This window comes from Danio rerio, chromosome 2 (genome assembly GCF_052040795.2).
Source record: "Danio rerio strain M-AB ecotype USA chromosome 2, GRCz13ab, whole genome shotgun sequence".
In the NCBI taxonomy this organism is placed as follows: domain Eukaryota; kingdom Metazoa; phylum Chordata; class Actinopteri; order Cypriniformes; family Danionidae; genus Danio; species Danio rerio.
In genome coordinates, this window is record NC_141022.1 from 29,850,426 (window position 1) to 29,863,476 (window position 13,051).

Sequence of the window (13,051 nt, forward strand, 5' to 3'; positions counted from 1 at the left end):
GTCTTTTCTGACACCTTTTACTTCCAGTAATCTGCTGTCCTCTAGTGGTGCAAAAGCAACCTAAAAGTCTGAAGAACTGTGAATTGAATTTTATCTTTCTCTGCTCTTTTAAATGAGATGCTTTTGCAAAAGACATTACATAAACAAGTCTCCCAAAATGAAGATACTGCTAATGAGAAAACTAATTCTGTTTAATTGCACTAAAATAATTTTGGACATTTTCTGTTACGCACATAGAAAATGTAATGGCAAAACAATAGTTATTTAAGTATTAATTTATTACCTTCTGCGATTTTTTTTTTATTGGGTTATTTATTTTATTGGGTTATTTAATTGGGTTATTATGTTAGGTTTTTATAGTGTTTGTAGTTTTTTTATGTTTTTGTTATAACTGATGCAACGTAATTTCGTTCTGCATTACAATTTATTGTGATGTTTTGAAGGACAAAAATAAAGAAAACTGGATTTAGCTTTTATTTATTAGTCAAACTGTGGTTATTAGTTTTAAAGTATGACTCCTGTTCTTTTCTTAAATTATATTGGATGGACTTAATCTTTTCATTTTTAGATCCTGCCATATTACACATAGATGCACAAGAAAATCACATTAATGAATTATTTGCTAACTGATAAAACAGCACGGTATAATAATCCTTTAGACTTACGCCTGAAAAGAAATAGTTTCCCCCCTTCCTTTTTATGCTGTCTACCTTAACTCAGAATAATCCAGAATCCTATCAGCAATGGTGTCACTATGATGTCATGCATGATCTAAAAAAGGACAAGCTGGGGGAAAATTTAACAATTTCCACTCAAAAATTGCCGGTATTTTTTACTCAAACAATAAAAAAAACTATGAAATGTGAAATAAATGTGAATATAAAACAATATTGCCTAAATATGTGTACACCTTTTTGACTGTGTACTTGTCTCTATGTGCCTACATATGGGTAATGTGTGTTTTTCTTAACCCATTTATTGTCTTTCACGTTTTTATAGTCTTTTACATATTAATGTCAACATTGCTAATAGTATATTGTTCTGTTTTATGGAGTATGTTGTTGAATTTTGCACTGTCTGGATTTTGCATTGTCTGGAGATAGCACCTAAGCTTTTCACCCATCATAGTACACGTGCTGCTGATGATGTGACAGTAAAAGTGATTTAATTTGATTTGAAATTAAATTTAAAAAAGATTTTCTACTGAAATATACAGGATATTTTAATTATAAGTTTGAGGAAAAAAAAATTAAAATAAAAACATGCAGTGCACATCCAGGGACATTTCACAGTGCACATCCGGAGACTTGTTTCATCATGGAAAGAAATGGGAATGCCAAACCTTGACATACGAGCTGGTCCCTCACCGCACATTTAAACAGCAGTTCTTATTTTCTTTTAAGTATCTGCCATATGAGATGTGTTGTGAAGTGAGAGCTGGGCAATAATCAATCATAATGCAATCACACAGCACTGGTCTATGCAATGAACCTGGCACAACCAGAGCAGCATATTTAGGCACAATAATTAGGTCAGCTGTCAGAATACAAACCAATCCCAGAAGCGTTCCTTAGAAATGAATACGCCAAGATCTATTTGATAGAAAAACACTTGAATATATTTATGATTTGGGAAAGCTGCGAGGTCTAGCAGTACCTCATCCACCATTTTGAGTCTGGTAATGAGTATGTATGAAATTGATGAGACCGTGAAACATGTTGTGAAGGCAGTCGAGCCCCACAGAGTGTGCGACTAATTGGCCAGAGAGGATGTGAGGAGTGAGGCTGAATGGCTGACTGATGATTTTATTAACTCCTGCAGCTGGGCCCAGTCCTGAGGTATAGGACGACTGCCCAAGAGGCCTCATACAGTCTCCAGGGAGACTAACGGTGAACGCATTGCTGAGACCAGACCCCCCTATTCTTCTAGTGTGGGAGAGGGGGAAACAGGGGGAGGAGTTGGTTTTATTTTTCACCCCTCGCTTCAGTCCCCTGGAATGGCACATTTGGTGTTGTGTGTGATGAGATTTGCTGGAGATTTGTGCATTTGTGTGCAACATTCTTTTCAGAGAGTAATTAAAAACATGAAAATTTTATTAATTCAAAAAGACTTGTTTTACATTTTGATTAAATAAATTTACATTTCATAACAGAAATGTAACGGGCTGACACCACCGATTAAAAAAACTGTATGTGTTTTGACTGTTCAGTTTTGGGAGCATGAGGAGACAAGCTCACCCCAAAATGAAAATTATGTCATCATTTACTCACCTTCAATTGTTGGAAAACATTAACCATTGACTTCTATAGTATTTTACCCCAAATGAATGCAAATGACTTTCCAACACTCTTCAAAATATCTTAAATTCTTTAATATCTAAAACTCAAAGGTCTGTAACCGCTTGAAGGTTACTTAATTACAATTTTGGGGTGAACTATCCCTTAAAAACTAATTTAAAAGTAATCCAAAAGTGGTCAGAATACATTAACTTCAATGTGTAATTACATTACTGACATCATTTTCATCATGTAATCTGCAATCCGATGCATAGGCTACTACATTTTGTGTCATCTGCCCAAGATTTAGCTGCTTTGACACAAATAAAGATGGGTTATCCTATTCCTAATAAATGTAGAACAGATTTAAAGGATGCAGACGGCAGAATAATGCTGGAAGCACTCGTCGTAGCTTTATTGAAGGAGGACGCGAGAGTGACTCGAGCGCGCGCCTGATGACGCGCTGACTTGGAGGCGTGCGGCGCCATGTGCTGCTGTCCGCCGCTGACGGGAAACATACCTAGACACAAAGAAGAGCGTGAACCAAAAGCAGCCCCACCCCGTACAAATAAACAAAAACACTGAGCACCATACGGCATGGTCCCCATTCTACATTTCCTCCGCTTTGAGGGCTAAAAGTAAAGTACAGGCAGCGTCCAGCATGATGGAGCAAACGATGCACGCGCACAAAGAGAGGAGCGATTTAACCCTTGCGGTGGTGAACGGAATTCCCGTCCAATCCGTCGCGTCTCTGCATCTCTTTTGTTACACATTAGTGGTTGATGACTGGAAATAAGCGGGGGTTAAGATGCTCTCCGTGTGTTTCTGTTAAAAAGTGGCACGCCTCCTCCCTCGTTTCTGTCCCCTCCCTTAAGAAACCCCCTTCCCAGTAGCCTTTTGTGTTCACGGTGCCCTACACAGTCACCGCATTCCTGTTTCGTTTACTACCCGCTCATCCGAGTGCTCTGTATTTGAGCTCTCCGGGAGAAAGTGGCCCAATTGCGAGGAAATTACTCACCTCTACTTCTGGGACTTTGCTAGGCTGTGGAGATTCAAGTGGAGTGTCCAGCTCCATTCATACTTTTATCCGTTCACTTACCTTCAGCGGACAAGGGGGAAGTGAACACAAAGATATATTGTACAAGCGTGAAATGGATTAAGTCGCACTAAGGAAAGCTGGAGCACCACAGACGAACCAAGCGAAGGCGAAGGGGTCGGAGGGAGTCCATGAATTTCCAACATCAACGAGAAAGAGGTGAGATGATCGGTGTCTGTGTGATGGTGACCGAGCCTGAGCCCTCAGAAAACACAGATGCTCAAACCTGACATGTTAGAATCAGGAATTCGCAGTGGTTTCTGTCATTATTTCTCCGGAATGCGCATTAAATATATAAAAAGTTCTTTTTTTAGGCATTAGGCTGCGCTGGGTGTTTCTGTACGACATGCAGAATAATTCATGACACCATTTCAGGAGAGGAGTGAGATGGTAACTGACCACGAGGACATTTTGAAATGACAAATCTGCGGAAAAAGAGACAAATTATATCAAAATGTATTTTTTATGGGTCTTTCTTGTGTTATACTAAAAGGCACAGATCAAGATTGTCCCGTGAAGCCGGGTGTGTTGTGGGTTGTTCAGCAAAGACGACCCTCTTTATCGTCATTTCTAATGTTACATCTTTGTTGTGTCCATGTGCCAGAGCTCTGAGTGATTTCAGTACCATGTAGTGGACAGCGCAGCTGGTACAGTAGATCTTTGATTCCAGGGTGGGAATTGTGGGAGGGGCGTTTTGACGGCCAGAAGCTTGACCCCCCCTTTACCTCCCAACAGACGGTCAAAAAAAGAAAAAAGTAAATATGGAGTAAAAGCTATGCAGGATAATCTTTTAATAAAAAAAGCATGTAATGTTTATATAGCATATATTATATAGCATGTATGCATTTCTAAAGGTCTGTCACAAACAAAAATAATAAAATAAAAGTAAACTAAACTAAAAGTATTAAATTAAAATCATAGGAGTGCACTAAACAGATTCCAGAAGTATTAACTCCATAAATGTTTTTTTTTTTGTTAATAATGATAACAAATAAAGCTTTTAACCCCCTTTTAAAGGGTGTGCTAGTATCAAAGTGTTAGTTTTAAGATTATACGCTAGTAGTATGCTCCAAATCAATAACAACATACGCATTTTAACATTTAAAACTTGCCAAAATGGATCTATTCCATGATACCACCCTGCATCTTCTGACTTATCAAAAGCTCTCTACAATCTAAACTATTCCACTGCCATCAGACTTGTCAGAAATCACTCACTTATTCACATGTAACCAAGCATTCATACACATTCGCATATAATAAATGGTAGCCAGTGCAATGCTAATCTGAACTCTTGTTGCTGGTCAGAACAATGTGGGAAGGAATGCTGAAGCATGCAGTCCTCATGTACACTCACCTATCTATTGCAAGCCCCAAGGGGGAAATGCATTGCCCACACATACACAGTCAGCATGCCACAACTTAAAACCGCTCAAAATTAAATCTGTTGCCCACTTAAGTACAATTTTCATGATGCTGAGTAACACACAGTGCAGTATAGAGGAGATAAATGATTCAGACATTGTAAATATTCCATTGCGGTAAATTAAGTCTGGTTTCATGTTAGTATCACACAAACTGCCACAGCGCACACACAAATGGTCTGCTCCGCAAGTCACACAGACCACAAAACATATCAGACCCATTTCAAATCTGCACTGAATGCTGTATTATAAAGGCTTGGTCAAAATATTAAATACCATTTCTTTTAAATTGCTAGTTTGCTGTGAGCGAGAGATGACAAGGGTGACACTAAAATAAAACCCACCCACCAGTTCAAATTTTTAGTTGGGAATACATAACAATGCTTAAAGAGATAGTTCACCAAAATCAGTTAATTTACAGTTAATTTGCTCATCTTCAGGCTATCCAAGAGATTTTTGATCACAGTTTCTTTTAATGTACAGTTTACACTATTAACAAACCTTTAACTGAGACTTTTAACTCAATAAAATACAAATTAGCTACATATTAGTCAGTATGGTAGCAATTGGGTTTAGGTACTTGGGAGGATCAGGGATATAAAATAGAATCATACTAATAAACAGTGCTAATAAACAGTTAACATCTTAACACAAGGCAGGTAATAGCCCAGTAGTAAATGGTGTAAATTGTTACATAAACTAAAGTGTTACTGAACTTTTTTTTCTTCATTAGAAAATGAAGAGTTTTAGCTAAATCCATGGTTTTGGTGGTTGTATAATGTAAGTCAATGGTGACCATAGTCACATGCGCTCAAGTGTAGTAAAGGCACACCAATATCTGTTTGCCCAGGCTGTGGATTAAAGCTGATATTATTGTAAATAATGTTCAATTTCTTGCACAGACCCATTAGTTCACTTCATAAGACATCACTAGGAGTTGATTTTTACTTGTTGGAAGGTGTCCATTGACTTGCATTACACAAATCTCCAATGAGCACAGATATACATTGTAAAGGTATATTGTAAAAGCAGTTTTCTGTACATTGTGATTCATTTTTTAATTTTTCCCCATTTATTTATGCATTTGAATTTCATTATGGGACTTTGATCTTTCTTTCAACAACTTTTAACCTTAAAAAAAGTGACTTTGTTAGCATTTTTAATAGTTTAAAAGGATATTTTGTCTGGGTTGGTGTTGTATATTACAAAGAAATCTAAAAAATACAGAGATTAACAGACATTTTTTACAGTGCAGCAAAAATATAAAATATATTTTTATATATATAAAAGCCAACTACATGTTCAATGGCCTAAAGGTTAGTAAATGAACTGTAAATTGAAATTTTTTGGTGAACAACCCCTTTAAGTGATGTTGGTAGAGACTTCCGGTTCATTCTGACTTGCAAAGTGCATCAAAAAAGATCTTTAGCTTCACCCACTCACATGAAGCACCTTGAAAATACTTGAATATTTTAATATACATTGCATATTTAGCAATAAACGCATATTGTTTGTCCCCATAGATCTAACAAACATCTTTAAGTTCATTGTTTTATAACTCTGTTGTTTTGAATTTGGTTGTGTGATTTATAAGGCAATCTGTGGAATTGTAGTTCTTTGAGTGTTTGAAAGTGTTAAGCACACAAACTTGTCTCATTATCTGATTTTCATACACTTATATATGCTTCAAATCAAACTTAGGAGTGTTGGGATTCAAATCACCGCTTGTTTGGGGTAGTTAATGTCATGTAACACTTAATAATAAAGAAAAATTCTTCGGGAAGCAGCACTGCTGAAAAAGTGGATGAGCACCAAACGCACTGTGCAGAGATTCATCAACAGAATTTGCATTCGCTCAGGAAGCAGCCATAGCAACAGTAAATCGCTCAAGTTTGATGCATACTCTCCTTATAATGTGGGCAAAGCATGAAAGCCTGTTCAGACCAAGGACAATGTTTAGATAACTGAAAGTGCTAGTATAGTCTTTATAATCAATCTAGTTCTAAGAGAATAGAGTATAGTGCACACCACAATTATAATGCTAAAGACACAGAGAAACATTTTATAATGCATAAAGAAATTGGCAGGCAATCAAAATCAATCCTGACTTAAAGAGGAGCGTTTAAAGCAGTGGATAACAAAACTGCAGTGCCTTATCATCTTTTTGATTGAATCATAACTCATATACTGTAAAATAAAATGTTTTACAAGAAAGTATATAATGATAGAAATGTACAACCTAAAGGATTAATGATTGTTGATGTGCGATTATCATATATTAGGGTAATGCTGTTTAAACAAACAATCTACATTACATGCAAACATTAATCCAATTATAAATGTGCTGAGACAAAAACAAATCATCCATATTTACACAATTTTGTCCCAAAAAGAGTATAAGAACAATATTAGCAGTACTAATAATGCTAAATGATATTAGCTATTAGCTGGAATTAAAATGCTAACTTATGATGAAATGATACGTGAGCCTCATTGATTTAGCTGGAAATTTTCCATTTTTTATTGCCTATAATTTCATCAATATTATTTTATTTTTTTTGACAAGGAATGCTGAGAGATTTAGCAATCAGAACTTAAGAAATGAATCCTGCATTTGATTACAAGTGGATTGCAAAGGTGACGACAGCTAAATTCAACAGAGGCTCATTGTGTACCCCCGTATACATTCCTGAAGATCATGAATTATGAAGCCAAAGCTCTGTATGGTTGCATTTCTTTAAAACAAATGAGGTAATACTGTTTCTTTTTGTGGCACCAGCTGACCCCTTACTTCTGTGCGGACAGATTTTTTGCTGTTACCAGTTTCAGTAGCTTGCCATGTACGTTGGCGGACTTGAGACGCATGAGTTGACCACGATGACGGGGTTCGAGTCTGATAAAAACGGTTCCAGAAAGCAGGTTCAAAAAATCAAGTAAATAACAGGGTGAGAATGTGGTAAGATCTGATAATGTGGTAAAAAAAGAGGGCTTTTCTTTTTCTGGATTGCTTTTGAAAGCATTGTTGGTTGGGTTTAGGGAAATGTGTAATCGGGTCAATTCAATAGAGTCTGGCTACAGATTTGCACTTGCAATTTCAGGCTTGCACTCTCGGGCTTGCACTCTCAGGCAACCGCGTTTCCTCTGCAAGCGACGTCATTTACAATCGACACCTGTGCCCGCTTGCGTAAAAGTCCTTTAGTAATTTAACTAAGGGATTTCATTAAGAGCGTTGCAAAAAACTTCTTATCCGTCACCCTTACCTAAGCGCCTTTTTGCTAAGCATTTCACTAAAGTTTCTGCCAGCATACGGTGACGGGTGCTGCAGTTGTTATAGTTATGTATGTAAACAGATCGTAACAAACCACGAATGCTTGCCTTAAAACAGCTCTGCAGTACACATCATCTGTGCCGTTTTCTTTTTGTTAAGCGAGTCGAGACATTCCCTTATCGAGTCGATCTCGAGATTATGTTTGGAGGACCTATAAAACTGGGATGGGATCATGTAGAGACTTGAAGCTGCACCAAATTTTTTGCAACCCAACTTTTACTAAGGGTACCCTTAACCTTCAAACTGGGGGATTTTTTGGTTAACGACTTTCATGCAAACGAGCCCTGCACTGTTCTGCCACATCTGTTGTAAATGAGGTCACTTGCACAGGAAGCATGGGTGTCTTAAAGTGCAAGCCCAAGAGTGTAAGCCTGAGAGTGAAAGTGCAAATCTGCAGCCAGACCCTTCTCGGTCAATTGGTGCTTTTGAAAACATTATCGGTTGGGTTAAGGAAAGGGGGTGGGCAGGGTTGTCGGTTGGTCAGTCAATCAGTCGACAGTGACCTCCGGTGGATTGGCACGAATGGCACTCGCAAGAGAAATTTGAGATCAGAAAAAGTGAATAGAGCGGCCTCTGGTGAATTCGCAAAAACAAAAACTGCAAACAAACATAGCTCCTGGGATGGATTTCTTGATTTCCTTAAATGTATACAGGGGTATGTATCGATGGGTTAAAAAACTTTTTAAATTAGAATTTTCCTAACATTACACAATCCACTATCTCAATCATCCATAGCAGATATTTTAAGTTTTCAAATCATGGGCACAATCTCTGCATACTCTCAGTCCAGTCCTGTCGGATCAACTTATTTCAGATTTGAATAAGAAACACTGAAAAGGTTTGCTTTTGATCACGTAAAAAAAAAATCTCTTACTTTCTCCACATTTAGTCTGCATTTGTTTAGTACCAACTTCCCACCAGTTCTGACATATTGCTGAAGAGGCTCGCAGACAGACTTGATTGCTGCTTTATTGCTAAGCTCTTTTTATTTGTCGGCCAATAGACTCCTTGACAGCACAGGCTTGAGTCTGTTCATTCCCGGCCCTCTCCTTATCCCCCCTCTCTCTTTTCACAGACAAACAAAGTTGTTCAGGATAAATAGTCCCCTCTATCCTGAAAAGAGCCTTCTTTGTTTGTGAAATGTGAGCCATGGAAGCTGATATGGCCACCATGTGTCACCCAACTTTCATTAGCTGTCTGGCTGGAGAGAGATGAGGCTATTCAGGCCATTGCATGCTATGTCAATAGTAAATTCCACAAGGTAACTTCAATAAAGGAAGTCTAACTTAGTTGCCATTTACAGTAGTGCTTCCTTGCTTCAAAAGGACATTTAGTATAAAATGCTCCACATCAAGACTGGTGTTTCATTGGGATTCAGTCATGCTTGTGTTTAAATACATCTATACTGAAACAGAACACCAGAGTTTCTGAACTAAAACAGGATCTTTAGTGTTTTCTAAATTGTGTTTTCACAGGCTGAAGATGCCAAATTGTGGGTGCGCCAGCCATAACTATAACAAAATGTTTACATTTTAAAAATAAACAGCACTAGTGTAAATGACACCTAGTGCCTATTCAGGGCACTAATATAAAATATCTTACCTACACCAGACGAGGCACGCATGAATAAATCACACTATTCACGTGTAAATAAACATGTAATGCATTCACATTAATCGCCGATGAATCATCAAGTGCGAGTGCAAGGATGCAAACAGACAACCTGTTGTGCGATTTGCATGAATGTGAAGGCGCTAATTGAGCATTAGACACGTTTAACTGGCGAATTGCTTAAGCTGGAAAATCTGAACTTCAGCAGACATTTGCGAATGAATCTAATTTGACGCGCAAACGAAGTGAGTTAACTCAAAATGTTTACATGTCTATTTTTACATGTGATTTATTCAAGCGCGCTGCGTCTGGTCTGAGTGCAGGATCAACATTTTAAGTTTACTCGCTTCATTTGCGCGTCATATTCATTTCATTTGCGCTTCAAATTCACTTCACAATAGACGCATATTCACGTCATGGGCAGGGCTTCTGTCTGGTGAATTTAGCTTCATTGCTAAATGGTTAACATGGATTTTATTGAGATTGTAGTTGTGCATTATGTGTTTTGGGAAGGCTGAAAAACAGCTTATATTTGTTTGGTGTCGTGTCTGAGCGCACTAGATCCTTTCAGAGGTGCACCCAGCTCTGTGAGTTGATCGACTCCTTCAGAAAATATACCTGGATGATGGAGACTTTCAGTGGTGCTTCGGTCTGAGCCGAGCCCAGTTTGATGAGTTGTTGTCTGGTCTCGGCAGGAGGATTTCCCTTAGGACACCAACAACAGGCACTATGTCATAATCACAACCCTACAAGAGCAAGCACCTGATTGGTTAATGCAGCATGAATGTCTGCTGAAGTTCAGATTTTCCATCTCAAGCGATCCATGCAATACCAGCGTTAAGCACGTCAAATGTAGAAAAATGCTCAACTTGCGAATCGCATCATTCGCACCGCCTCATTTGCGCCAATTGCACCACAGAATGTCTATTTGCGTCTTTGCATTGACCTAACATGTACAGTAAATCATTTGCGCTTGATGCTTCATCCGCGTCTATTGTGAACACAGCACGAGGCTAAATGTAGCTACTAACTTGCTGATTTAAGTAAAAATGTAAAAAAAAATAATGTCAGTCCTAAATTTTGAATTGCAAAATGTTACATTTTAGCAATAAAAATAGCTTCTAAAACAGTGAAATGTTAGGGGTAGTGATGAGAACTGCTATGTCACTGAGACCAAACCACAAGCCATCTAGCCTGATCTCATGAGAAAATGTAGCTATTTTACGTTTTGTCAGTTTATTGGCTAATTTCTATAAATTCGTACGAGTTAAGTCTTGCTAAAATTTTGAAAAGGAGATGTCGCTCCAAACCCCAACCCTGAACCCAACCGTCATTGGAAGATGAGCAAATCGTACAAAAATGTATGAGATCATACAAATTTATCCGAATTAACTACTAAATCAGAAAGTTACGGATTGGCATGAGATAGTGTTGAACTATCCTAAAATCATTGTTGGCTTGCAATCTGAATCAGAAAACATTTTTAAAAACATTTGACCACAATGAGATTTGAACAAGTTTTCACATTAATTGTGGAGGTTTTCCCAAATTAAAAAAATTTATTTCTTTAACAATAATGCCAAAAAAAAATTCTCAAATATAATTAAATACCTTTAAACATTATTTAAAACAATTAAAACATACATTTGCTCAATCATTTTCAATAACTCTTAGTTAAGGCTTTTAATAACATGATCAAACAACGAACAATGCATTCATTACAATGTTTACTCATCTTTGTTCATGTTAGTTAATGGAAGTTGTTTACTCACTGTTAATTCATGTTAACTCATGGGGAATTAACTGATGTTGACAAGCATGAATTTGGGTATATTTACTAAATGGTATTAATAAATGCTGCACAAGTGTTGTTCATTACTAGTTTGTGTTTGTGATACAGTAACGAACATTAACAAATGAAACTTTATTGGAAGATCGAAGATTGAATGATTGAAAATTTTCATTTAATATCAAAACAATTCAAGCCACATGTTTTAAAATGCAAATCTTCACTTAGCCTGCATAATATTACAACATAATATTGCATTTTTTAGATAAATACAGAGACACCTCCTATCAGCCAATCACTGTGTGCATAATTAGTAATCATGCTGACATCATCAATAGCAACAAGGTCAACCCCGCCCTTTCTCTTAGCTTAAGATTTCTCTCTATTGCTGAGTAGAGGTTTTTCCCCAGCAGATTTGTGAATAGTTGTTAATAGAAAACTCTTTTCTAAAAAACTAAAAAACTGTATTGTTATTTAAGGTAACTATTAATGGTAAGATTAAATGTTTTGTGCCTTAAACATTTACAGAGCTAATAATAGTCACAGCACTGATTTTAATCTGATACTGCAGCAGAGTATTGAGCCTTGTTATTGACTGGCTATGCAGGGTACTTCATCAAAGACCGCAACAATGCTGTAATGTCATCCAAAACCATTATTCACAACATTTCTGGTTTTACTGTAGCTATGTGTCAAAAAGCTCTGTTCAGAACCCTTTAAAAGCTGGATTACAAGATCTTGAGCAGTTAAATGATATTTTGCAAGTACACTTCAGAGATAAATTCAGAGGTCTATTTTTATTGTGAGCCCTGTGATGAGTGGTTTTATTACAGGCATAATGTGATTTTTGATTATTCTTCCATCCAGCATGCATTTATTTTGTGTGTTTTGGCATCTGAAAAGCTATATTACATCCCAAAAAATTACAGCTGCATGATTCTGGATTAACTGAGAATTACATTTTATTTTAAATAACAAATTTTAAAAAAGTGGGATATATGCACAGCTAGTGTTTTTCAACCACCAATAAACTTCCGGTAAATGGTTAATGTGACTATTTTTTAGTTTCATAAGGTTCGTTTTACATTATCGATATTATATTTTAATGTCATTAAATATATTCGGTTAAATAGACTTCAGCATTCATTTAGTTGTTCAAGCGTAAAACAAGATGAAAGACTTGTCAGGAGCAGCAGACGAACACAGAAACTCCATTGAAAATACTGTGGTAAAATAAGTTTCCATATTTTAAAGACATGTCACTGAAGATTAAAATTTAATTCAGTGCTTCTTATTCGGTCTGATACCCACTTTATATCGTATCTCAGTCAGGAAGTGAAGATCACTGATATTTAAAGAAATTAGATCTTAAACATGCTGATTTTATAAAGCCATGACAGTTTACCTGAAAAGCGCTGGAGCTGGCTGACTGAAAATTGAAAGTCCATGTGCATACCCAATTAAATACAATAACATGCACTTTTATTAAAAATGAATGAAAATGCAGTTGAGTCTATTTAAAAATAT

At 36.8% G+C, this 13,051-nt stretch overlaps 1 protein-coding gene across 1 annotated transcript in view; it reads left to right on the forward strand.

Annotated features, from left to right (window-relative positions):
• The first annotated feature begins 3,162 nt into the window (after positions 1–3,162).
• The window catches only part of plppr3a (phospholipid phosphatase related 3a), a 28,839-nt gene continuing 18,950 nt past the window's right edge, over positions 3,163–13,051 (forward strand). Inside the window, 1 exon segment of the mRNA NM_001171028.1 lies at positions 3,163–3,531. Within this exon segment, the coding sequence (NP_001164499.1) occupies positions 3,504–3,531 (28 nt within the window). The 5' untranslated portion in view covers positions 3,163–3,503.